General features: G+C 35.2%; 3 protein-coding genes across 4 annotated transcripts; 2 read left to right on the top strand and 1 right to left on the bottom strand.

Moving 5' to 3' along the window:
• Positions 1-3,513: 3,513 nt before the first annotated feature.
• Positions 3,514-8,005, top strand: LOC104244278 (abscisic acid receptor PYL3-like). Of its 2 annotated transcripts, XR_715466.2 has the most exons (4): positions 3,569-3,793; positions 4,363-4,578; positions 7,364-7,658; positions 7,762-8,005. XR_715466.2 is itself a non-coding variant. In XM_009799667.2 (3 exons), exons 1-3 carry the CDS (start codon positions 3,695-3,697, stop codon positions 7,580-7,582), a joined length of 534 nt encoding a protein of 177 aa, XP_009797969.1. In that variant the 5' UTR covers positions 3,514-3,694; the 3' UTR covers positions 7,583-8,005. The 2 variants fall into 2 exon arrangements, 1 of the variants encoding a protein (XP_009797969.1); XM_009799667.2 differs by having other exon boundaries at positions 3,514-3,793; positions 7,364-8,005.
• A 1,608-nt stretch (positions 8,006-9,613) lies between these two features.
• LOC104244277 (senescence-specific cysteine protease SAG39-like) lies at positions 9,614-11,207 on the top strand. The gene is made up of 2 exons (XM_009799666.2): positions 9,614-10,133; positions 10,420-11,207. The coding sequence occupies exons 1-2, from the start codon at positions 9,701-9,703 to the stop codon at positions 11,007-11,009; spliced, it is 1,023 nt and encodes a 340-aa protein (XP_009797968.1). The 5' UTR covers positions 9,614-9,700; the 3' UTR covers positions 11,010-11,207.
• Positions 11,208-12,047: 840 nt separating this feature from the next.
• On the bottom strand, positions 12,048-13,264 carry LOC104244283 (putative F-box protein At2g19630). The gene is made up of 2 exons (XM_070158809.1): positions 13,141-13,264; positions 12,048-12,841 (listed from the first exon to the last, which is right to left on the bottom strand). The coding sequence occupies exons 1-2, from the start codon at positions 13,244-13,246 to the stop codon at positions 12,177-12,179; spliced, it is 771 nt and encodes a 256-aa protein (XP_070014910.1). The 5' UTR covers positions 13,247-13,264; the 3' UTR covers positions 12,048-12,176.
• Between the last annotated feature and the right edge of the window lie 11,778 nt (positions 13,265-25,042).

Raw genomic sequence — 25,042 nt, 5'->3', positions numbered from 1 at the left:
CCTTTTAAACTCTGCACTGTTTGCCCCTCTAACATTCCATATTATGAAATTCATTAGAGGGTTCAGTGTTGGAGGGTTGGTGCTCGTTGATGCTTTCTCCCTACCTTGGGGTTGCATCGCATCTCTTCCCCTCTATTGAGATTGTTGGGATATCATCACTGGGGTTAGGGTCAGAAGGGGTTTGAGAGTACCTTAGTTCAGGTAAGATGAGAAGTCCAATCCGCAACGAACTAGGTTCTTTGGCAAAGTAGGATCAATGTCTCGCTGTGGTCCATGCTAAATTCCACAACCCTTACTGCTTCCAACCACAGTAAGTCCACCCTCACTAGATTGTCGATTGGGGTTGCTTCGTGGTCCATTGGCGCCTCGTTGTTCCTCAGTAGCTCCAGAGCTGTTGAAATTCCTTTGGAGATGTTCCCTAGAGGTGATTGATGTTGCCTCTCTTGGGGTGATTGTTGCTGCTTTTCCTGTGCTAAAGGTGAAGTTTTCTGGGTTGACTCCGGCTAGAGTATTTTGAACTGGAGGGTTGCATAGAGATCCTCTATTGTTTGGTCTGGGAAGAATGGGATACTATTGAAGATCTGTTGAATCCTATCTTGGATAGATGAGTCGTTGTTGTTGTTCATGTTGGCTGGGTGGGTCTGCTCCATGAGTGACTGCCACATCTGTGCTCCAAGCATCCCCAAGCCCCTATTTAAGGCTTCTTCTGTTACCCTTGCCAGATGGGCTGGGTTCTGAATGATTAGAGAGATCTGTTGCTCGCCCAGCTGAAAATTGTAGCTTAGGGCTTGTCCATAGAGTGCCAGCTCCAACCATGATGCTGGTAGGTGGTCTGGTGGTAGTGGGGTGGAGGTTAGGAAGATTAGGGGGTTGGGATTTGGTTCCATTTAGGGTTTCTTTTTCCTATCTGTTTTTGGGTTGGTAATAAAATATGGAGTATTGGGGTAATCAAACGTTTCTTACGTTTGTGAATTTGAATCGGTAAGCATGCTTATTATTTTGGGGTTTGTGTCTGATACACTGGGAATGAGGGTATTTTGATATCCAGTTGAGTTGATGGGTTATGTCAAATCACTGAAGATTACGTGATTATACTGCTTTGGCTCTTGGTCATTCATGGAGGGATTTCCTCCAGTTGGTGTTGGTAGGGGGGGACGTAGTGTTGTAGTGGTTATCATTGTGGTCTACTATGGGGTCTATTTTCCCAGAGGTGCGGGGTAGGCCAGTCTGCCTTTTTTGGTTTTTCTCTTGGCTTTTGGGCTTGGTTGACTTTGTCTGTGGGGTAGTCTCCGTTTGGTTTGGGTTACTGACTATGGGGTCCGTCGTTGCCTTTGTTTGTGTCATGGGCCCATGTTTGTAATTTGTGTGCATTTGGGCATTCCCTGGGTTCGCTTTTCGTTTGGCACTTGTGTTGGGCCTTTCTCTTGTGGGCTGCCCAGTTGTATTTTTGTTGTCCAATGTGTGGTCCCTTTGTGGAAATGTGTTGGATCAGGTCCATCTCCTGTAACATATTAGATTTATTGGTGTATCAAAAGGTTTGAGTATCAAGAAACTTACCGGATGTAGCATCGAACATTTTCACTTTGATGCCTTCTGGCTTTGTTGATGGTTTATCCTTTCTACTCTTGTCCGTTGCTTCATTTTGCTTTGTGTTGTACTCTTTTTACGCTTTCCGGGGAAGGAGACCACTTTCCATTCTTCTTCTTCCTCATTGTTTGGTGTATGACCCGAAACATCGTTTTGCTTAGTATTTGAGCACTCTAGGCTATCTTGAGTTTGTGGTTGTTGTTGTTTTTGTCTGTGTAGGCATCATTTCAAGATGTGCCCTATCCTTCCACAGCCAGTGCATAGTACATTTTCTCCTTCATAGAGCACCAACTGTTTATGATCCCCTATTGTGACTGAGGTAGCAACTGTTGTTTCCAAGGGTACCTGTATGCATATCCTTGCATACCTTCCTCTGAGAGTGGCTGAAGTGCACATATCAATTTTTAGGAGTTTTCCTAGTTTTCTGCCCACTTTTTCTAGGACTTCCTTGTCATAGAACTCGGTGGGTAGCTGTGGTAGTCTTACCCAAATTGCAGTGAAGGATAGAGTTGCTTCTTGTGGTACGAATTTGGGTTCCCATCTTCTTACTGAGAGGAAATTTCTTGATATGAACCATGGTCCTTTTGTATAGCTTTCACTAGGTTCTCCTCTTTACCAAATTTGACTATGAAAAAAATTCCATCCTAGGTCAATCGAGATCAACTGTTCGAATGGGTTCCATAAATCAACTAGTTTAGATCGGAGGAGATAGTGTGGCATTTTTTCCCCAAATAGTTTTATGATAACTGAGTAACGCCATAGTTCATATAGCCTGTTTTTATCCTCTTGAGAGAGTAGTATAGGACCTATTGTTTCCTTACCTTTTTCTTGTGTTAAGGTGGACTGGAGTTCTGTAGTGAAGTAATCCGCTTGTGTAGTATTTTGCTTATCAAGTAGCATTTTCTTGTACGAGTGGGATTTTTGTTGCGTCTTCTTCCATGACAGTGTTATCCGGTGATTCCGGTGGTATATTAGGTGATGTAGGTGAATTTTCCATTGATTGGTTGTAGTGATGGATGAGAATTTCTCTCACTAAACTGATGCGTCTTCTTTGGGCAAATGGATTTCAACTTGTCCAAATTAAACGGACCACAATTGTGAAACGTTCAATAGAGAACGTTACCAACATTGGACCCACACTCACCCTACCCTTACCTCCTACCCTCACTTTGCTCAACCCCTCCCCACCCTACCCCAAATAAAAATAACTTTATAATTAATGAAATGATGGTTACTATTTATTCAATTTAATTTAGGTATAAATTTGTAGATTTAGTGATATTTTATAAAAAAAAATATTTGCGTAATTAATTAAAATAAAAGAGTATATTAAACAATGAAAAAATTCACCAAATTATATATTTTTATATTAATGATAAATAGGTTAAAATAATTTGTCGCAAAAGAAATCAGAATAACAAAATATGCATAATATCGTAAACCGGAAGAAAATTTATCAAATCTCAAGAAATGTCTCAGAAATTTAGGAGCAATATCATAGACTTAGTGGCCTTTTAAAAAATTGTTTGATTTAATCACCACTACGCCCATTTTATTTTCCAGTAGGCGCCCAACCGAGGATCTATGATTTGTGGATCCGAATATTCCATTAGATTAAAAATAAAAACGAAATAAAATGAAGGGAAAAACTGAAAAAGCTAGAGGATACATAAATAAAATCTAGAAAACGGGCGCACTAACGCAAAGGAGGTCACATGACGACAACGTTACCCATTACGACCTCCGCGAACAAAATCTAGAATTATCCAATAATATGCTTTATCCTCTTCAAGTAGGCTTTGATTCGCCAATATTGAAACACTCTCTCTTGTCAAAAAAGTAAGTTTCCCTTTTAGTTTAAACCAAACAAATGACCAATGATAATTTTGTCTAAACAAAAGGGACCCCCCTCAAAACCCACTTGCTATGTACGACTTGTAGTTTTTTTTTAATTTATTTATTAAAAATGAAGCAATTTTGGACCGTTCAGCCACCGGAAGTTCCAATGGCGATGGCTTTTGGACTCTTCTAATTCACACTCTCAAATCTTCTACACTATTCTCAAAACCGTTCCATTGAATTTTCACCACGTTTACTCTGATCAATAATGGAGGAAGAGTATATTAGGAGACACCATAGACATGTGGTCAAGGACGATCAGTGTAGCTCTTCACTTGTCAAGCGCATCAGAGCTCCTGTTAATCTTGTAAGCTTGCTCCTTTTTTTAAAAAAAAATTTATTTGATATATTTCCCTATTTTTTCTCAGATCTATATGCAATCAACTTGTTACAGAGACTTTACGAGATATTCATTTTCACCCTTTTTTTCTAACATTCATAATTTGTTTTATAGCATCAGATTGAATTGACCTAGGACAGTGCGTAATTTTTCAAGTTTTATAGGATAACCTAAAAAATAAATTAAATATCTTATGACAAGTAACTAGATTGTGTAAACGTTACACTGTCACTTAGGGTTTGTTTGGTTTAAAAACAAGTTAGGTAATACAGTGATTAATAGTGCATGAATTATTGCGGTAAAGAATATTTTGCTGCTGTTTGGAGGTAAAGATGAAAAAATATTTTTATACATACATTGTTGAATTGTTTCATCACCTAAAATATTCTCATGGTTTGCATTTGGAGATGGAATTGGTTTTGGTAAACCAAATTGCATTATATACTTGATTTCATATGTTACCATTCATTGGATGTGTTTCTGAATGTACCATATATATTCTTGCTGAGCTCTTACGGATGTGGTATTTTTCATAGGTATGGTCATTGGTGAGAAGGTTTGATCAACCACAAAGGTACAAACCATTCGTCAGCAGGTGCGTCGTGCAAGGGGACCTTGCAATAGGGAGTGTGAGAGAAGTAAATGTTAGGTCGGGTCTTCCGGCCACCACCAGCAAGGAGAGGTTAGAGCTTCTAGATGACGAGGAGCACATCTTTGGCGTGAAGATTGTTGGTGGAGATCACAGGTTAAGGGTATGGATCTTTTATCTTCTTATAGAAAATAATAAGTACTAATGCATTGATGGATATGCATGCGGGCTACATTGTTAGATAAGGTGTTTTGTTTATCTTATGGTATTATTGTGAAGTTGACTTTATTCTGTGGAAAGGAATATGCACTCAGTGTCTTTTGAATGGTAAGAGACCATGTTTCCCACTAGCCATCTTGCATCTGTATATAACTGCAATAACATTGACTATTTATGTTCCTTCTCCTGTTGAGGTTGGCTGAGGGATGGCTTTGTATTGTATAAGATTTATATGTACTTGGATCCTTTCTATTCTTACTCAGTCACACCTACTAGAGATGATGTAGAGAGGGCAATTGAATCAGTCGTCATCCTTCGCTCTTGTGCTAAAGGCTCTCTTACCACAGGTTGCCATTCCATCCTTTTTCGAAAGGATAGATGCTTTTCTCCTCGATTCATCGAGATTTCAAGACCGTCCAACTCTGCTGATTACATCAGTATCAAATTCTAGACGCACTTGAGAACTTCACTGAGGAGTCTGTGCCACATGAGCTTTCGCTTGTCCTTGTTTAAACAGTTTATCCTTGTCCTCCTTCTCACCTGTAATTTTGTATTCCTGATCACTTCTTCAAATAGAACAAAGCTGTTAGATATAGATGAAACGATGTTTGTTCCAGCATTCTATTTCGAAAAGCTGATGAATACTAAGGACTCCTTACTTGATTTGTTATAGTTTTAAGTTAAGCATCCATTATGGAGTGAGATTCACAAAATTTTCCTAGTTATACACGAATGCACACTGCATTTGGACTTGAAGCTTGAAGTGTCAAGCGCGCAGAGGGGGGGGGGTGCGGTTTGGTGGACAAAAAATGAGGTTTAGAAAGAGAAATAACAATACAGGAGATGCTTGATGTAGTTGATAGTGATCATAAGTGGCCCATTCGATAGAGAAATTCAGGCTTGAGCCTAAAGAACAGCTGAAGTTTAGATGAAGCCACTTGAGCAGTTGAGCGTAACTTGCTCCTTGTATGGTAGGACCTTAATAGTTTAATTTTCTGAAAAAATATTTGGTCTGATTTCTTGTTGCCTCAGAACTGATTTAATGAGTTAATGCTTAGATACTCGTGTTTATATCAAATGGAACAATCAAAAAAAAGTTGTGTTTATATCAAATGGAAGTCTCTTGCAGATCATGCCACTGTTATTATTTTTTCTGGAGCGATAAGGAGGCTAAGACAAGTAGCTAACTAATTATACTTCTTCTATCCCATTTTATATAATAGTGTTTGACTGAATATGGAGAATAAGAAACAAAGGAAATTTTTGATAAATAGGCTATTTGTACGTAAAGTACCAAAGTTGACCATGACAACAACAGTTAAATAGGAGATGTTAAGAGTTCCACACGTCCCTCATGTTCCTCTATCTTAATATTATCAACTGGGGACTCAATATGCCATGTCAGTGATGATAAAAATGGGATGTCAATATTATTGAAACAAACTAAGAAATGAAGTGTCACATAAACTTGGATAGAGGAACTTGTAGCAGATATCAAGTTTGATCTCACATGGTTTTTGTTGTGGAACTTTAGTGTTTCATATCGTAAGCATGTTTAATTGTTCCATTCATAGAAAAAGAAGTAATCTTGTATTTTTCATTAACTATCCTCCGGTTAGGAAATGGAGAAGTAAATGCCCAGTTAACTTTTCCATAACGAGAGTCATGTTGTTGTTTCTTGAAGAAGTATTGATACCAACGTGCAATTACAATATAGCATGGGATGTGGGGACCCCTTTACCAAAAGAAGATTTCACAGTCTCTTCTTATCCTATGAATGTGTAATACTAATATTTTATAACTGATGCGGTAGAAAGCAAAAATGACCTGATGGTTAGTAACTTCCCTCTGGGAGAAGTTATTCCAAGGTGGTTTGCTTTCAGGAAAAGGAGGTCTAGATGGAGTGGAATGAATATTGAAGTTTTGTTTAACCAACCTCAACTATTTTGGTATTGAGGTAGTAGCAGTTGTTTTTTGGTGTTGGTCTGATAGTGCAGCTATCAGGGGTTCAGATGGTAAGGCATGTCGAATAGTAAGCATGTTGAATGGAGGAGTGAATGCGGGAATAACTTTTCCTTCATGAGAAGAGTGTGCCAAAACAACATTGTGCAAATCGCGCTCCCCCCCTTCCCCCCTTTTTTTGATTAGACGGTGGTGTCCAGACCAGCTTGCTCGCATCTTGACTATTCTATCGGGTACCTGCTACTTTCCACCAGCATATGTATCGGGTAACTCTGTCCACCAAAGCTTAGGCAGATGGGAAAAAATCACCCAGTATCTTTGCCTCCATATGAATTCGAACCTGAGACCTCATGGTTCTCTTCCCACTTCATTGACCACTAGGAAAAAGTAAAAAGACCTGCTAAGCATATGAATTATAAGAATGGATAGACAACTTTCCTTCAGTGAGAGGCTCATTTGAAGTCCAAGGGACCTACCTTGTGCTATCTCAACTCCATTTATTACGTCTGTTTATACTCCTTTTGTCCTTCGCCTTTTCTGTTTCTTCACCAAATACACAGCCAATCCATCATGAAAATATCGTGCTTCCATGTGCATCCGAGCCAGCTTTCCTTCCACTCTGCGCATTAAAGTTATCTGTGTGTTTTGCATCATTTCCACAACGCTATTGCTTTTTGTTTGTAAACAGAAGTATTACTACTTTCTATATACAATGATTCATTGAGCTGGTTTTCAAGTGTCGTTTTTTCCTTTTTTTTGAATGACAGAACTACTCATCGATTATCACTGTTCATCCTGAGGTCATTGATGGGAGACCTGGAACAATTGTAATAGAGTCATTTGTGGTAGATGTACCAGATGGAAATACGAAGGATGAAACATGCTTCTTTGTGGAGGCCCTAATCCGGTGTAACCTCAAATCGCTAGCTGATGTGTCAGAGCGTTTGGCAGTGCAGGGCCATACCGAGCCTATTGATAGAATGTAGCTCCACAGTTTTTGCAAATGCAGATGTGTGGGCGTCTATCTTTGCTGCTGGAGCATACATGGATTTTGATTAGAAGGTGAGTGTAGTGACAGGTATTGTGTATGTCCTACTCGATCTCAGAAGAGTGTATATATACACATGTATACTTATATTGATGCTTCCTTTTGAATCATCTGAAGGTCACCTCCGGTTTGTAACATGGAACCAGATTATTCTTGCAATGAGCTATTTCACATTGTGAAGAACCAGTACTGTTTCTGCCAGTGCAAAAAATTGAGTAGTTGGTTGTAAATATCTGTACTCGTGGATGAGCTTCTTGTTGTCATAAGAATCATATGCTGCTACTGGGGTAACAAAGGCACGCTATTCACTTGTATCATTTAGAGGCTGGTGTGCTATAAATGCTTAAAATTTTATTGTCCAGACTGAAACTATTTTTTTTTTCTTGTTTTCTTCCTTCCTCTTTTTGATAAAAGAGGGGGGGGGGGGAGGGGAGGGGGGAAGAAGTGCCTTGTTTTTTGGGTTGTATTGTTCACCCTTCTTTGCGTTTGGGGTGTGTTATAGGAGTATGTGTTTTCCCTGGAGCATTAGTTGTTCCCAAGAAAATATAGAATTCCCAAGCTATTTTTCTCCTCTTCCTCATCCCCCGTAAAAGAATAAGAATGTGAAGGGAAAATTCCTGAAAATACTGCTCCAAATTTGGAAATACTCTTCGTACATTTTTGTTTTAGGAACATGCTTTTGATCGTCTGTGTATGTTTGCACTGAAAGTTGGTATACAACTATATATCAATTGCAAACTAGTTGAGTTTGTTTATATGAATGCTTACGTCCCATAGGTTTTCTACAATTTTGGTTTAACGAAGTCTGGTTTGTCAAATCATTCTTGAAATTAGGTAATCAATGTTTATCTAAAAATCATGTGATTTTCTTAGTATTTACACTAATAGTCACCGATTACTTTTTTTTTTAATAGGTTTCCCACCTAGTGTTGATGCTCACTTTGAGGCCCAACTAGTCTCACTTCTGGGGCAAAGCGTTCTCTATCAAAGACGATTTTATACTTAGAGCTCGAATCAAAGACCTCTAGTTAAAGATGAAGCAAACGTTCTTTATCAAAGACGATTCTATAGTTCGAACCAAAGGCCTCTAATTAAAGATGAAAGAGTAGTTATAGCTCCACAATCAACCTATGGTGGTATAAACACTGATTACTTGATTTAGCAAAGAATTGAAAATTATGGCATGTAAATAGAGACAAGTCACCCTAATATTAAGGTGTAGGTTTAAGTTAAAAGAATGAAGACTCACAGGCTATGAGGCATTCTAAAGAAATAAAACTGCTGACTATGATCAACACGCTGATTTTGACATTCTCGGATATACTCTTACTATATTTCGTTTCGTTTTCCTTACTACTCGAGTTGTTTGCTCAAGAAAGTATATTCGGCACTCAAGGGTGTGGGTGTGGCCTTATGACCAATAAAGTGGGTACGGAATCATGAGGTTCAAGATTCAAATTTTAGCGGAGACAACAATATTAAGTGATTTCTTCTATCTGTCCAGCCTTGGTAGAGTGGGACATAGCATGTAGTCCGTGAAATTAATCAAGGTGCGAGCAAGCTGGTTTGGACACCACGATTATTAAAAAAAAAATTAATTGGAGAAGTAAGGATGTCATTTATGAAAATTCTCTCCCGTAGCTTAAGGGGAAAAATGCTGTGATCATTATTCTTCTTTCTATTCCGTGTCACATTAATGGCCAAAGGAGAAGTAAATTGTGTAATTGCAAATATGACAGCATAGTGGTCGAGTACTCCATTTCTATATCGGCTAATTACTGTGCCGTGGGCCAATGAATGAACTTCATTAGTTAGTGCCTATATTCCAAGATTTAGGGAAAGAAAACATATCAGAAAGTTACAATTAAGGTTTATTAGGATTATATCATTTGAGGACACCAGAACAACGTGTACGGAGTGTATCTTCATTGTCACAATCACACGTAAACTTTAACAGACAACATCTTCAGTACTATAAATTCCTTGCTCCATCTAAACATTTCACTAACATTCAAACAAAATATTAGTATCATTAGAAAGATTCAGGTAGCAAAAAATGGCTTTGACATTCAATTGGAAACTTGCTTTTGCAGCTCTACTAGTATTGGGAATGCAGGCTTCTCGAGCCTCATCTCGCGGCTTCTATGAAGGCTCAATGGTCCAGAAACACGAGCAGTGGATGGATCGTTTTAGGCGTGTGTACAAAGATGATGCAGAGAAGGAAAAAAGACTCAAAATATTCAAGGAAAATGCTGAGTACATTGATTCCGTCAACAAGGCAGGGATCCGGCCTTATAAACTTGGCATTAATGAATTCGCCGATTTGACAAATGAGGAATTCCGAGCCACTCATAATGGGTATAAAATGCGTTCTCACCAGAAATCGTCTGAAACCACATCATTCAAGTACGAAAATGTGACTGCACCAACTTCCATAGATTGGAGAAAGAAGGGTGCTGTTACTGGAGTTAAGGATCAAGGGCAATGTGGTAAGTCAAACTTGGTCATCATATTGTTAAATTGTACGACCATTCATTTAAAAGGTTAAGCGTTAGAGAGAGAACACTTCCAATTATTATGTCTCAACACTCTTCCTCACGCGTGAGCCTGATATTTTTCATGGCCCAAACACGTGGGAATGTTAGTTGACTTTTCGGGTGGCCGTGACAGTCCCAGGATCTCTATCATATTGAATTGTGTGAATCTAAAGCTTATGTTGCTAGAAATATCACAATTGATTATATTATGTCTCAACTAATCAACCTAATAATGTAGGATGTTGCTGGGCATTTTCTGCTGTTGCTGCCACAGAAGGAATCAACAAGATCAAGAAAGGTAAGCTGATTTCCTTATCTGAGCAGGAACTTGTGGATTGCGACACGAGTTGGAATATGGGTTGTCAAGGAGGCCTCATGGATTATGCATTCAAGTTTATCATCAAGAACCATGGGCTTACGACTGAATCCAATTACCCATATGAGGGAATCGATGGCACCTGCAAAACGGGAAAGAAATCCAATCATGCTGCCAAGATTGCTGGTTACGAAGATGTCCCGGTCAATAGCGAGTCTGCTCTATTGAAAGCTGTAGCTCATCAACCTGTATCTGTTGCAATTGATGCTAGTGGACCAGATTTTCAATTCTATTCTAGCGGTGTTTTTACTGGAGAATGTGGAACTGAGTTAGATCATGGTGTCACTGCAATTGGATATGGTAAAACTAGTGATGGTACAGATTATTGGTTAGTAAAGAACTCGTGGGGAACTAGTTGGGGCGAGAAAGGTTATATTAGAATGCGAAGAAACATTGATGCTGAGGAAGGACTTTGTGGAATTGCTATGGAAGCTTCTTATCCAACTGCTTAAATTATAGAAATCTGGTGCAAGTTTGCTATTGATTTTTCACTTAAGACCATTGTTGGTCACAATGTTCATAATTTATGCGGTGTGCTATAGTTCACTGTATGTTATAGGCTTGTGTGTACAACTTAAGTAATAATTGAACAAAAGCTTGTATGTAAATGGTAATGTTGATCAAAAGTGTATCCTATAATTGTCTTTCAATCTTTGTGTGTATCTCACACTTTCAAATTATCTTTTGCTGGTCTCATACAAGTTACAATGACCCGATTCCATGCATCCCACTAACCCAACTTACCAAATTTTGTGTACTCACTTACCTATCTACTTTGCTTCTCCTTTAGAGTCTTTTACTATTAAGCTAAATACTCCTATCATATTGCCATGGTTTCCCTGCAATAGATAACGACATCATACATCACCTTGTGAACATGCTTTTCTCATTTAAAAACAAACGACGGCCTACTTGTTAACTTGAACCACCCACTATCATGTGTGTTGGCCGAATCGTATCAGATCGTAACATAACATCTATGGTAATAATTGGTATATCAACTAACCTTCCCCAAAGAACGACAAGAATAAATCAAAGATATATAAATTTAAGAAGAAACGAATTATCGTCGAGAAAATGTCAAAGAGCAAAGAAAAAAGTCACTCGAAACTCCTCTCCTTACAGTCAAGTGGCTTTCAGCTCCTCTGGCGCGCGCTAGCCGACCAGTCCTCGTCTACACAAGGAAGCAAATTAGCTCCCTCATTCTCTTATTGTGCTGGCAGGCCTGGGTGAACGAGGTAGGGTTAGATTAGATGAAGTCCGTCCCGGGGAACCATGCATTTCTCCCGGGCTGGGCTCTCGCATGTCCGGGTTCAGATTTTGCTATCTTCTAGAAATTTTGAGGAAATGTCACAATCTGATGGAAAGTAATTTGTGAGCTCAATCTAAGCAATAAGGTTACAACCTCACAAAAATGTTTGTCAATCTTCAAAATCAAATAATCTCCTAAAACAACAAGTTCAAGATACATAGTGAAATACCTATGCCTATGAAAAAGAAAATAAATTGCCCGCAGAAAAATCTCCCAATTTGCCACGAAAAAATACCTATTTCTAGATAACTGCCTAACTATCTCCGATCTTCGTGCCTAGGTGCCACGCGGTGTGTCAAGCTCCATTTCAGTCCCTCAAAAAGGATCTGTGCACACCGACCTCAAAACTAACTTGGTGACAAGTATTGCAATTTTTTTCCAGTGAATAGAGGCTTTCGGCATAACTATGAATGGCATAAATCACATCCTCTGTTGGAACTCCCTGTATTTCCAAATATCTCCACCTAAGTTTTCTTAGGTCATAAAAGTTACACTCTAAAATGTTAGTCTTAATCGCGATAAATACAATCTCGTCATTATAAGAACAACAAAATCTTTTACAATCGCTAAATGTTGGTCGCAATTTATCCTCCATACCTTTCCATTGGGAAGGAATCTGAATGCTATGACTCTTCCATTCTTCTTTTTCGAAATTTTCCAAAATCCACAAATCTTTTTGGCCAGAGAAACATTTATAATAGTCCAGCAACACTAATTTTCCCTTAACTTCTAGCAGCTTGTAATGACTTGTGGGATTATATAAAACATTCTCCAATCTGATAATTCTGAAATTTTCAGCTTTAATATTAAATGCAACTATGATTTTCCCCCAGTAATCTAGCATATAGATAATTCCTCTAATGCACACTTTATTGTCAAACCATAGATCACAATCCAAGCTTTCAATCTCTCTCTCCATGATCCGTCTACGCTTAAAGTGAAAACCCAGCTCCTCATGGGCCCACTTGAAACCTTAACTGTCATCAAAACTTTATAAGTACTTCTTTTTTTCTGGTTCATAACCTAATGAATAGTAAAACTGAGGCGTATTAAAAAAAAATTCCAGGCTAGGAAGAAGTATTACTTCTCTTGTACTGGGATTATAAATTCTAACAGACTCCACGTGTGACTTCCAGAGGCAGAACAAACCATTTGATAGTGGTAGAGACAAATGACAATATTCCATCTAGAGGCCTTTCCATCTTCCTTTTGCTCAATAGTGTAAACACCTTCTTCTTTGTGCACAACGAAATCTGATTTCAATTAAAAAAATTTAGAAACGCACCTGAATTGCATCAAAGACTTGACAGGAAGCCATGAAAATATTTCAATAATTATATCTTGGGGAATTTTAGGATTTCTTGTACCAGGTTTCATCTTTCTTCTCTATGCACAAGGCTGAACTAATAAGCAGACCTAATAAATAATCAAGTGTGTTGCGTGTTTCTATTGTGTCAATAAGTAGGGTAAATCTTTATCATATATCCAATTACGTTTCCTTGTTAAAACACCATAATATTTAAAAAAAATAAAAAAACAACAAGGATTGATAATTTGGAGGGTAAACTAGGTAAGTTGAAAATTTTGATTAAGTGGCATTTTGAGTATTATGTGTCTTGATAATTCATTTATTTACCTACTGCTCTCACCATTACAAATATTTGATAATTCTACTCACTAAAGCTTAGATAAAAATTTTACAAAAAATATATATGACAGTTTAAATAATATTTTTATAAATTCTCATAATTTAATATTCACAATTTTGAACCACATTTCATACATTTAAAATAGTTCAAGTCTATTCTGAAGTGACAAAAGGTTACTCTAATTATACAAGAGATTTCATTCTTTAATTATCGCAGTAGTCATCAAATTGTTTACTTCATATATTGCATATTTGTAATACTCGTTGAATAACATCTATCACAATCCAAAAAAGAAGTATAAAATCTAGTATCTTTTATTAATAATTTCATAATATATAATATTATATAATTAATTTGAAAATTTTGGGGCCTAAAGCAATTGCTTTAATAGCTTCCTCTGCAGCCGGCACTGCGCATAGTTGCGTGACCATTTGGAGTAGTGGACTCGAATGCCTCTATTCCGATAGCGAGTCTGCTCTACTGAAAGTTGTAGCTCACCGATCTGTATTGTCGCAATTGATTCTAACGATATTTTTGCTGGAGAATGTGGAACCGAATTAGATCATGGTGTCACGGCTATTGAATATCGTAAAACTAGTGATGGTACGGATTATTGGTTAGTGAAGAACTCGTGGGGAACTAGTCGGGGCAAGAAAAGTTACATTAGAATGCCAAGAAACATCGATGCTAAAGAAGGACTATGGGAAATTGCTATGGAAGCTTCTTATCCAACTGCTTAAATTAATAGAAATCTGGTGCAAGTTTGCTATTGATTTTTCACTAAAGACCAATGTTGGTCACAAAGTTCATAATTTATGTGGTATGCCTAGAGTTCACTGTATGTTATAGGCTCGTGTGTACAACTTAAGTAATATATGAACAAAAGCTTGTATGTAAATGTAATGTTGATCAAAAGTGTATTCTATAATTGTCTTTAAATCATTGTGCGTGTATGCCACACTTTCAATTTGTCTTTTGCTGGTCTCATATAAGTTACAATGACCCAATTCCATGCATCCACTAACCCAACTTACCAAATTTTGTATACTCACTTACCCTATCTACTTTGCTTCTCCTTTATTAGAGTCTTTTACTAATAAGCTTTACACCCGAGTAATTAGTAGTAAGGAAGTAAAAAGTCTAATAGACACATGCATATTCATAATAGTCAATTGATAATCACACAAGAAGGGGATGAAATAAGGTTGTGTTTGGTACGAAGGAAAATATTTTTTCCAAAGAATAACAAGAAAAAATCAAAGATATCTAAGAAAAAATAAATTATTATCGAGAAATCTCTGACGAAAAGTAATTGCGAGCTCAATCTAAGCAATAAGGTTACAACGTCACAAAAATGTTTGTCAATCTTCAAAATGAAATGATCTCCTAAAACAACGAGTACAAGATACACAGTGAAATACCTATGCCTATGAAAAAGATAAAAATTGCCCGCAGAAAAATCACTCATTTTGCCAAGAAAAAACACCTATATATTTCTAGCTAATTGCCTAACTATCTCCGATTTTCGTGCCCCGGTGGCGCGCGGTGTGTCAAGCTCCATTTCAATCCCTCAAAAAGGATCTGTGCACCCCGACCTCAAAACTAACTTGGTGACAAGCAATGTGATAGATATGCTATAATTACGTATTTTAGTCGATTATTACACTCTAATTTACTGCACTTTAGTTGAGTTTGCGCTTTAATCGCTAGTGTTTTGCACTAATTGTGTGTTTTATGCCTTGTAGGTGTGATTCCGAGCTATATAGATGTTATGAAATGAATTTAAGTGGTTTGGAGCTTTGAAGTCTGAGTAAGAGCTCAAAAAATTAAGCCAGGATCGTGTTCGGGGATCAACGGATGATAAAACAACAAAACAAAAACTCGAAGAGGCATATTGCGCACTGTCTAGTAAAATAGACATAACTTTTTGCTCAGAACTCCATTTAGGCTCCATAATATATGGTTGGAAAGATACCTCAGAGGTCTACAACTTTTATGTTTTACGTTTTTCCAAATTCCAAACGGAACAGGGTTAACAACCGCGGTTTTGGCGCTACTGCGGCAGAACCGCGACAGAGGGCAGTCGCGGACAACTGAAGAATCTGAGAGGGTGTTTGGCCGCGGTTTGACCGCGACCGCGGTGGAACCGCAGCAGGATGCGTAAATTTCAGGGATCAAAGTGCAAAAGACGGGATTTTAAGCCCTAAACCCTATATTAAACCAAGGAAGCCGGCCAAGAAAAGGAGAGGACATAGCTTTGACCTAAGGAGGCAGAGACACAATATGAGCAAGGCTTGGGAATTCTTCTACAAGTTTTTTCTTTCCTCTTCCTATTTTTCGTTGTTGGTTATGACTTTTAGTATTGTAGTTTTATATACTATTATGAATAGCTAATTTGTTGTCTAGAGTTTTGATAGAACCTTTTGTAGAATAAATTCTTGTTATGTTTTTATATAATTGAGCCGTAGTATAATCTCTATTTGTTCAACTACGTTCTTATTGTAGTTAATTGAAGAGCTCTCAATTAGCTGTGCCTATTTAGTGTGCATAACTCGGGAGAGAGTGCACATTGAGGTAATTATTGAACAACACCACTCCCAGAGTATATGAGGGATCAATAACCGAGGGTTTAAAGGCGGGATTAGGGATAACGAAGCCTTGGGTGCGATCTGAAGTGAGCTGTATCAAAAGTCAGCTAGCGTAGCTCGGGAGAGTGCGTCTAGTAAATTGTCGTGATTACTCGGGAGAGATTTACGGTAATAAAAGTGCTCATGATCGGTAGAGAATACTTAGGTGAAATTATAGAAGACATATCGGGAAGGATTCCGACAATTGGGGAAATCATAACTCTAGACCTCCTTAATCTTGTCTCTAACTCTTAGTATCTTTAGTTGTTAATTTATTATTTTAATTTATTAATCAATTAGTTAAACACAAGAATCTAAATATCTATAAGTTAGGAACTGTTCAAGCTTGTCTTCTTGGTGATAGTGAACAGCTGTAGCTAAGCCTTAGTTCTCAGTGGGATTCAACTCCGGACTTGTAAACCGGATTATATTTGCAACGATCGCATTGTCTTTTTTATAAGGCATAGTTGGGCGTGATCAAATTTTGGCGCCGTTGCCGGGGAACTAATGGTGTAGCTGTAGGTGTACATATTGCTAGGTTTCAAGTTTGAACTTTTATTTTTATTTTTTGTATTTGATTTTTTTTGTTTTACTTGTTGATTTAAAAAAACATGGCATCATTGAATTATGAAATTTTTGATGTTGGTAATTCTACTTTTAATCCTCCTTACGAATATTGTGATGAAAACTACCCTTGGCAAAATTATCAAAATATTCTCGAGAGCGAGTTATGTGCACCAACTCAATCTTATGTGTGGAATGTGTGTGATATGTGTGGTGGTCAAGATGGTCACTTTCATGGTTGTGCTTATATTTCTTATCTTCCCCCAACCCCTTATTATGATGATTCTACGTTTTCTTGTGAGGATAACAGGAACAAAGAACCTAGGGAAACTGACCTAAAGAAGATCGAAGATATGTTAAAGTGCATTATAGAACAACAAAGTAAAATACAGTTGCAGGTAGAAAGGCAAGATGAAACTATTCGCAACTTAGAGGCTCAAGTGAGTCAACTAGTTGAAGCTTTTAATGCTCAATATGTCAATATTATGGATAGTAGCCGGGAGCAATTTGCATTAGAGACGGAAATTGAGGTGCCAATGGAGGGATCCAAAGTAGAACCCCAACACTCTAACCATCTAGATTTTGAGGATGCCGATGTCGTAGAGGAGATACTAGAGTCAACCAAGGATATTGAAGATACATATTTAGTTGACTCTATTGTCATTAGTGTTGAGAATGTAGACTGTCCCAATGTTCATATAGTTGAGCGCATTGGTCCTCACTCCAAGCATTTTTCCACATTGTGTTTAGATGATGATATGAAAATAGAGTCGTCCGAGCCACTTGAGGAGTCAAGGAATGAGGAACAAAGTGCTTACATTCTGGAATTCTTCTTTCCAGAAAGTCGGGATTACACACCTCATCTAAAGGCCAAGAAGTGCAGAATACTACATTATTTTATTGGGCCAGTCAGATTCGTTCCACCGCCCCATGACCATAATCATAAGCTTGAATCAAAACTTGGGGTTCAATTCATAAACTCGAGGTGGAGGCCAAAAGTGATCCGCGTCGTGCCGCGACGTTAAATCAAGCGCTTGTTTGGAGGCAACCTAACTTTATTGCTTTCTTTTATTTATTTTTTATTTTTTTTAATTGTATTATTTTTGTAGTGTCAATTTTTTATTTTCTAGGAGCATGGAAAGCAAAGGTATTAGAAGGATGCAACAGCAAACCAAATGGTTGAAACTAACTGTGAGGTATCCCCACAAAGGACCAAACTTGGGAGAAGTCTTAGTACCCCATGAGCTGTTAATGTTTCGGCCTTTGGCCTACCAGGGAGTCTCTTTTACCCTTTTTATTAGTTATGGTGTGCATTGGGGACAATGCACAATTTTAAGTGTGGGGTGAGAAGATTGTCTGGGTGACTTTCTATGCTATTTTAGTTGTGTTGGTTTAATTGAACAATTTTTTTTAAATAGAAAAGATTGGACTTTTCCCGACGATGGATCTATTAGACAATTTTCTTGAGGGATTTAAGTCTAAAGAAAAAGTACAAAAAGATTTTCTTTTGTTAGGTAGTGTAATAATTACCCCTTGGTTTTTCTTTAAACCACAGTTCTTTTCCAAGGGTTTTATTTGAACCGGGGTTAGTTAGTTTTTTTTGAGGAGTAAGAGCCATTATGTTGTGTGTTGAAGTGAAGCAATATCTCTTGACTTTGTTATGCCTTGAGAATAGTGAGTACTTTGGTTGTGACGCTTAGACTCAGTTTTTGACTCTTGTAGAAGTTCCTTAAATTGTATGATCTTAACTTTGCTTAACTGCTTTGACTAGAGTGTCTTGAAGATCCAATCTTGAGTGAGTCATGTGCCATGTGTGTGTAAGGATTTTTTTATATTCTGTGCATTGCATTTGATGCCTAGAACTTGCCCCGTGTGTTTGCAAAGCGAAATAGTAGTTTTATTCAGTCTAGGAAGTGATATAGACATATCTTTGTTGAGCCAGATATGTATATTCTACCCACCTAATTGTTATATATCGTAGTTAACCCCTTTGAGCCTATAATCTTATTTCTTTGGCAACCACATTACAAGCCTTACCCATTTGTTTGAATTAACCATCTATTTGAACCATTGTAACCTCTCATGAGCACTTGAATTGTTTATGAACTTTGTAAAAGTTAAAGTGTGGGGTGGTTGGTTTGGCTTTTGAGTGGAGCTAATGAAATAAGGAGAAAGGGTGCATTGATTTGAAAAGCAAGAGCCACTTGAATTGAAAAGAAAAGAATGAAAAAAAAATATAGTTGTATTGTTGTGAAAAAAAAATTATTCTTTGATAGTGGTGACTCATGATATAATTGTGCTTAAATAATTTGGGAGTTGATGTATATTGATGTGAAAGTGGAGTTTGGCTTGACATAAGTATGGAGTTTGAATGTTAAAGTATATGTATTAAAGTGCTAAGGGAGTTGTAGTCACTCTTATATCTAAATGTATCCTACCTGTCCTGTAGCCTACATTACAACCAAATAAAGTCCTAATTGATCCTAGATTGAATGAGCTCAATTAGTGGAGTAGTACACTACGGGAAAGCTTATGGTGCATCTTTTGTGGCATATGAATGTTATTTCTGAGTTCCTATTTTGAGTGAATTCTTTCTATTTTGAGTTCCTAAGTGTTCTTAAATTTTATTATGTGGAACTACTCTCTTTTGTTGTGATTCATGAAGGAAAGGTAATGTCAGTGACCTCTATGTTAGAGTAAGTAGGTGAGTTGTGAATAATGCGTGGTACTTGTGAGTCAAATCTTGAGGTGAAGATGTTACGCTTTTGTGCTTAGTCTATTTTAAATACTCTTGGTGTGATGAGTTAGGAGAATTGTTTAAAAAGGTCGTGTCTAAAAAAAAAGGGTAGTTTGATTGCTCGAGGACGAGCAATGGTTTAAGTGTGGGGTGTTGATGATAGGCTATAATTACGTATTTTTGTCGATTATTACACTCTAATTTACCGCACTTTAATTGAGTTTGCGCTTTAATCGTGCGTCTAGTAAATTGTCGTGATTACTCGGGAGAGATTTACGGTAATAAGAGTGCTCATGATCGGTAGAGAATACTTAGGCGAAATTATAGAAGACATAGCGGGAAGGATTCCGACAATTGGGGAAATCATAACTCTAGACCTCCTTAATCTTGTCTCTAACTCTTAGTATCTTTAGTTGTTAATTTATTATTTTAATTTGTTAATCAATTAGTTAAACACAAGAATCTAAATATCTATAAGTTAGGAACTGTTCAAGCTTGTCTTCTTGGTGATAGTGAACAACTGTAGCTAAGCCTTAGTTCTCAGTGAGATTCAACTCCGAACTTGTAAACCGGATTATATTTGCAACGACCGCATTGTCCTTTTTATAAGGCATAGTTGGGCGTGATCACAATGCAATTTTTTTTCCAATGAATAGAGACTTTCGACATAACTATTAATGTCATAAATCACATCCTCTCTGTTGGAACTATTTGGATTTCCAAATATCTCCAACTATTTTTTCTTACATCATAAAAGTTACACTCTAAAATATTAGTCTTAATTACGATAAATACAATCTAGTCTGCAAAATCTTTTACAATTACTAATATTGGTCGCAATTTATCCTCCATACCTTTCCATTGGGAAGGAATCTGAATGCTATGACTCCCATTCTTCTTTTTCGAAATTTTCCAAAATCCACAAATCCTTTTCGCCAGAGAAACATTTTTAACAGTCCAGCAACGCTAATTTTCCCTTCACTTCTAGCAGAATGTAATAACTTTTACGATTATATAAAACATTCTCCAATCTGATAATTCTGAAATTTTCAGCTTTAATATTAAATGCAATTATGATTTTTTTCCCAGTAATTCAGCATATAGATAATTCCTCTAATGCACACTTTACTATAAAACCATAGATCAAAATCAACGAAGCTTTCAATCTCTCTCCATGATTTGTCTAGGCTTAAAGTAAAAACCCAGCTCCTCATGAGCCCACTTGAAACCTTAGCAGTCATCAAAACTTTATACTTCTTTTCTTCTGGTTCATAACCTAGTGAATAGAAATACCGAGGCGTATTAAAAAAAAAAAAAAAAAAAAATTCCCAGGCTAGGAAGACGTATTACTTCTCTTGTAGTATAATTATAAATTCTAACGGACTCCACGTGTGCCTTCCAGAGGCAGAACAAACCATTGGCATTCATTCCACGAAATCTGATTCCAACACAAGGGAATTAAATTTTTTAGAAGGACTTGACAGGAAGCCACGAGAATATTTCAATAATTATATATGTCGTGGGGAATTGTAGGATTTCTTGTAGCAGGTTTCATCTTTCTTTTCTGTGCAGAAGGCGGCTTGAAGGCATGAATTAATAAGCAGACCTTATAAAATAATTAGATGTGTGCGAGCTTTTATTGTGTCAATAAGTAGGGTATATCTTTGACATATCTCCAATTACGTTTCCATGTAAAAATATCATAACATTATAAATTAAAAAAAAGAAGAGATTTTTTTGTTGTAGATCTCTTTTAAGAATTTATTGATACAAATAGCGTAACTTTTAAAATATTTCGATAATACCAGTTTAGATAACAATTGCAGCATGTTTTGAAAAACACTTAAATCTATTAACTAACTAATTTAAAAATTAAATCCCAATAATTTAGGATAAAATCCCCTTTTCTCTCCCTCTCTTAAATACCACTAGTAGTTGTACTCGCGCGATGCGCGGTCAATATTAAAAAAATATTAATTAAATTAAATTATGATCAGGCTTGCTTGATCCTATTAGATCGTATTGGTTTAATAAAATTCAATTGTCATCTTGTTTGTCAATACGATATACCCAATAATGAAATCTCTATTAAATCAAACGTACTTATATAGTCAGTGAATAACTGTTTTGTTCTATGTTTCTTTATTATATTAAACAATATTTAGTATTCGCTTTCTTTTTGTAATATATGAGAAGATATATAATTTATTACTATTGAATTTTTTTTAAATTTTATTATGTTGTTCTTAATAATATTATCTAAATTTTAGTGAATAAAATCTATGTTAAACTAACGGGACTTATACAGGCAGCGCATCAAATAAGGTTTTTGTTATGTATTTTTCTTTATTATATCTTTCAATATTTAATACTATTACTTTGTTAATAGAAAGTTTCATTAGCATATTACGTTATTTAATATTTTTCTCTGAAGTTTTTTTTATTACTTTATTTTTGTTTTTTTATTTTTAAATAATTTTAAAACTCCAACTTAAAACTACTCCCCAATTTGAATTGGTAATTTATTATTTTTTTTAATTTTTTTTATATTAAAATTATATTAAAATTCCAACTTGAACTACTCCCCAATTTGAATGGGTAGTTTTTTTTTCTCTTTTTTTTCGTTTTTTATAGCTTTTTTATTTTAAAATAATTTAAAAACTCCAACTTGGAACTACTTCCACCCAATTTGAAAGGGTAGTTACTTTTTTATATATTTATATTTTCATTTTCTAATTATAGTTAATTATAAGATATCTATTTTTATTTTAAAATTATTTTAAAACTCCAACTTGAAACTACTCCCCGATTTGAATGGGTAGTTTTTCTTCTCTTTTTTTTTGTTTGTTTTTTTATAGATTTTTTTTTCTTTTTTATTTTAAAATAATTTAAAAACTCCAGCTTGAAACTACTCCCACCCAATTTGAATGGGTAGTTTTTATTATATTTATATTTTCGTTTTTTATATAGTTAATTATAAGATATCTATATTTATTAATTCAAATAAAGTAATCAATTAATATATATATATATATATATATATATATATATATATATATATATATATATATTCATATATATGGTAGTTTTATATTTTTTTATTATTTTTGTTTTTTATATATATTTAAATTCAAAAAGAATAACCAATAATTAATTATTAACTAAATAATAAATTTAGTAACAAATTATGTCATGTGGCTTTTTTTTAAGCTGTCACTTGGATTAACGAAAGAGCTTTTTCCTCTCCTTTTAGTAATATATAGATTCTGTTGTTCTTAATAATATTATCTAAATTTTAGTGAATAAAATCTTTGTTAAACTAACGGGACTTATACAGGCAGCGCATCGAATAACGTTTTTGTTATGTATTTTTCTTTATTATATCTTTCAATATTTAATACTATTACTTTATTAATAGAAAGTTTCATTAGCATATTACGTTATTTAATATTTTTCTCTGAAGTTTTTTTATTACTTTATTTTTGTTTTTTTATTTTTAAATAATTTTAATACTCCAACTTAAAACTACTCCCCAATTTGAATTGGTAATTTATTATTTTTTTAATTTTATTTTTTATATTAAAATTCCAACTTGAACTACTCCCCAATTTGAATGGGTAGTTTTTTTTCTCTTTTTTCGTTTTTTATAGCTTTTTTATTTTAAAATAATTTAAAAACTCCAACTTGAAACTACTCCCACCCAATTTGAACGGGTAGTTACTTTTTTATATATTTATATTTTCATTTTCTAATTATAGTTAATTATAAGATATCTATTTTTATTTTAAAATTATTTTAAAACTCCAACTTGAAACTATTCCCCGATTTGAATGGGTAGTTTTTATTCTCTTTTTTTTTTGTTTTTTTTATAGATTTTTTTTCTTTTTTCTTTTAAAATAATTTTAAAACTCCAACTTGAAACTACTCCCACCCAATTTGAATGGGTAGTTTTTTTTATATTTATATTTTCGTTTTTTATATAGTTAATTATAAGATATCTATATTTATTAAATCAAATAAAGTAATCAATTAATATATATATATATATATATATATATATATATATATATATATATATATGAATATATTCATATATATGGTAGTTTTATATTTTTTTTATTTTCGTTTTTTTTTATATATTTAAATTCAAAAAGAATAACCAATAATTAATTATTAACTAAATAATAAATTTAGTAACTAATTATGTCATGTGACTTTTTTTTAAGCTGCCACTTGGATTAACGAAAGGGTTTTTTCCTCTCCTTTTAGTAATATATAGATTTCCTTCTCTCGTTTCCCCACTCCCCCCCCCCCCATAAAATCCCATGTAAAGTACGTTTTCCTCTCTTATCTCTCTTCCCAAACTAAATTATGGATTGAATACTAGAATATCTTTTCTCTCTCTTCTCTCTCATATGTAAAGCTACTACACCAACATAAATTAGGATTTCTAAATTAGGGATTGAATGCTAAACATTACAAAAAAAATTATTCTCATTTATTTTGATAGTATAAGTACTGTATAAGTAATTTTCTTGAAATATTCGCAACTGTGATTAATTAATATGGGATGTTTAAGATATAAAATATTTATACGAGAAATATACCATAAATATGAAATACTCAAGAAAAAACCTAGTGTTAATGAACAATAAAAGAAGAAGAAGAATATTGCAGAGAAAAGTAGGGAGAGCGAATTCTTATTGATTTGGGATGATTTACAATGGAATAGAACGTCTATTTATAGGGAGATTGTGACTTAGCCACCAAGTAATAAACCCTAGAATCTTCCTAAATATAAACATTCACCATAAATAAAATTCTATTTATAACACTCCTCCTTGAATGTCTATTCAACATATAATGTGCCTCGTTAAAACCTTAACTAAATAAAACCCAATGGGAAAAAAAATTCTAGAGAAGGAAAAAGAGTACACATATCTAACAATACACCTTTTGGTTGCCTCGTTAAAAACCTTGCAAGAAAAACTCAGTGGGACAAAAACTTGTGAGAGAAAAAGAGCACAACGCGTATTAACTCTCCCTGATAAGAGCATCAATTCACATCCTTGAGCCTTCGCATTCCAATCTTGTGCACTATCTTTCTAAGATCATTGGTAATGATTCGATAAACAAATCAGTCATATCAACTTGTATGAATATGTTGCATCTTGAAATTATCATTCTTGATAGAAATGTAATGTCTTCATATAATGTTGTGGAATAGCCTTTTCAATATTTCCACAGAGGTATTCTCGCTATCACATTTTCATGCTTATAGTTATAGCAAGATACATATGTGCACAAATTACACTTAGGATGCAGTACTTCAGGACCAAGAATTGTACATGCTTTAAGCAATTTAAATCCTTCAGGGATTATCGTATAAGTCAAGTCATATAATAGTCTTTAATTAGATGCATATCAAGTCTTCATGTCATGCTAGACAAATAAGATATCGAAAACTGATTGCACATATCATTGACTTTATACTTTCAAGTGTTTAAACTGCAGGTCCAAATACTTGTCTTTCATATGAAACCAATTCTATTCGAATTGCGTCTCTTCTATTTGGCCAATATTTTTGTGTTTGTAT

The sequence above is a fragment of the Nicotiana sylvestris genome, chromosome 10 (genome assembly GCF_000393655.2).
Source record: "Nicotiana sylvestris chromosome 10, ASM39365v2, whole genome shotgun sequence".
Lineage (NCBI taxonomy): Eukaryota > Viridiplantae > Streptophyta > Magnoliopsida > Solanales > Solanaceae > Nicotiana > Nicotiana sylvestris.
Note: the sequence above shows the minus strand (reverse complement) of the source record. Positions and strands in the feature narration are given on the sequence as shown.

What these genes read in the sequence shown, in the direction of transcription:
- LOC104244278 (XM_009799667.2), top strand. Translation starts at nt 3,695, where the DNA reads ATGGAGGAAGAGTATATTAGGAGACACCATAGACATGTGGTCAAGGAC. An exon ending in TCAGAGCTCCTGTTAATCTT is followed by an intron (nt 3,794 to 4,362) that starts GTAAGCTTGCTC and finishes TATTTTTCATAG; the next exon opens with GTATGGTCATTGGTGAGAAG. An exon ending in GTGGAGATCACAGGTTAAGG is followed by an intron (nt 4,579 to 7,363) that starts GTATGGATCTTT and finishes TTTGAATGACAG; the next exon opens with AACTACTCATCGATTATCAC.
- LOC104244277 (XM_009799666.2), top strand. Translation starts at nt 9,701, where the DNA reads ATGGCTTTGACATTCAATTGGAAACTTGCTTTTGCAGCTCTACTAGTA. An exon ending in TAAGGATCAAGGGCAATGTG is followed by an intron (nt 10,134 to 10,419) that starts GTAAGTCAAACT and finishes CTAATAATGTAG; the next exon opens with GATGTTGCTGGGCATTTTCT.
- LOC104244283 (XM_070158809.1), bottom strand. Translation starts at nt 13,246, where the DNA reads ATGAAACCTGGTACAAGAAATCCTAAAATTCCCCAAGATATAATTATT. An exon ending in ATTCAGGTGCGTTTCTAAAT is followed by an intron (nt 12,842 to 13,140) that starts TTTTTTAATTGA and finishes ATGACAGTTAAG; the next exon opens with GTTTCAAGTGGGCCCATGAG.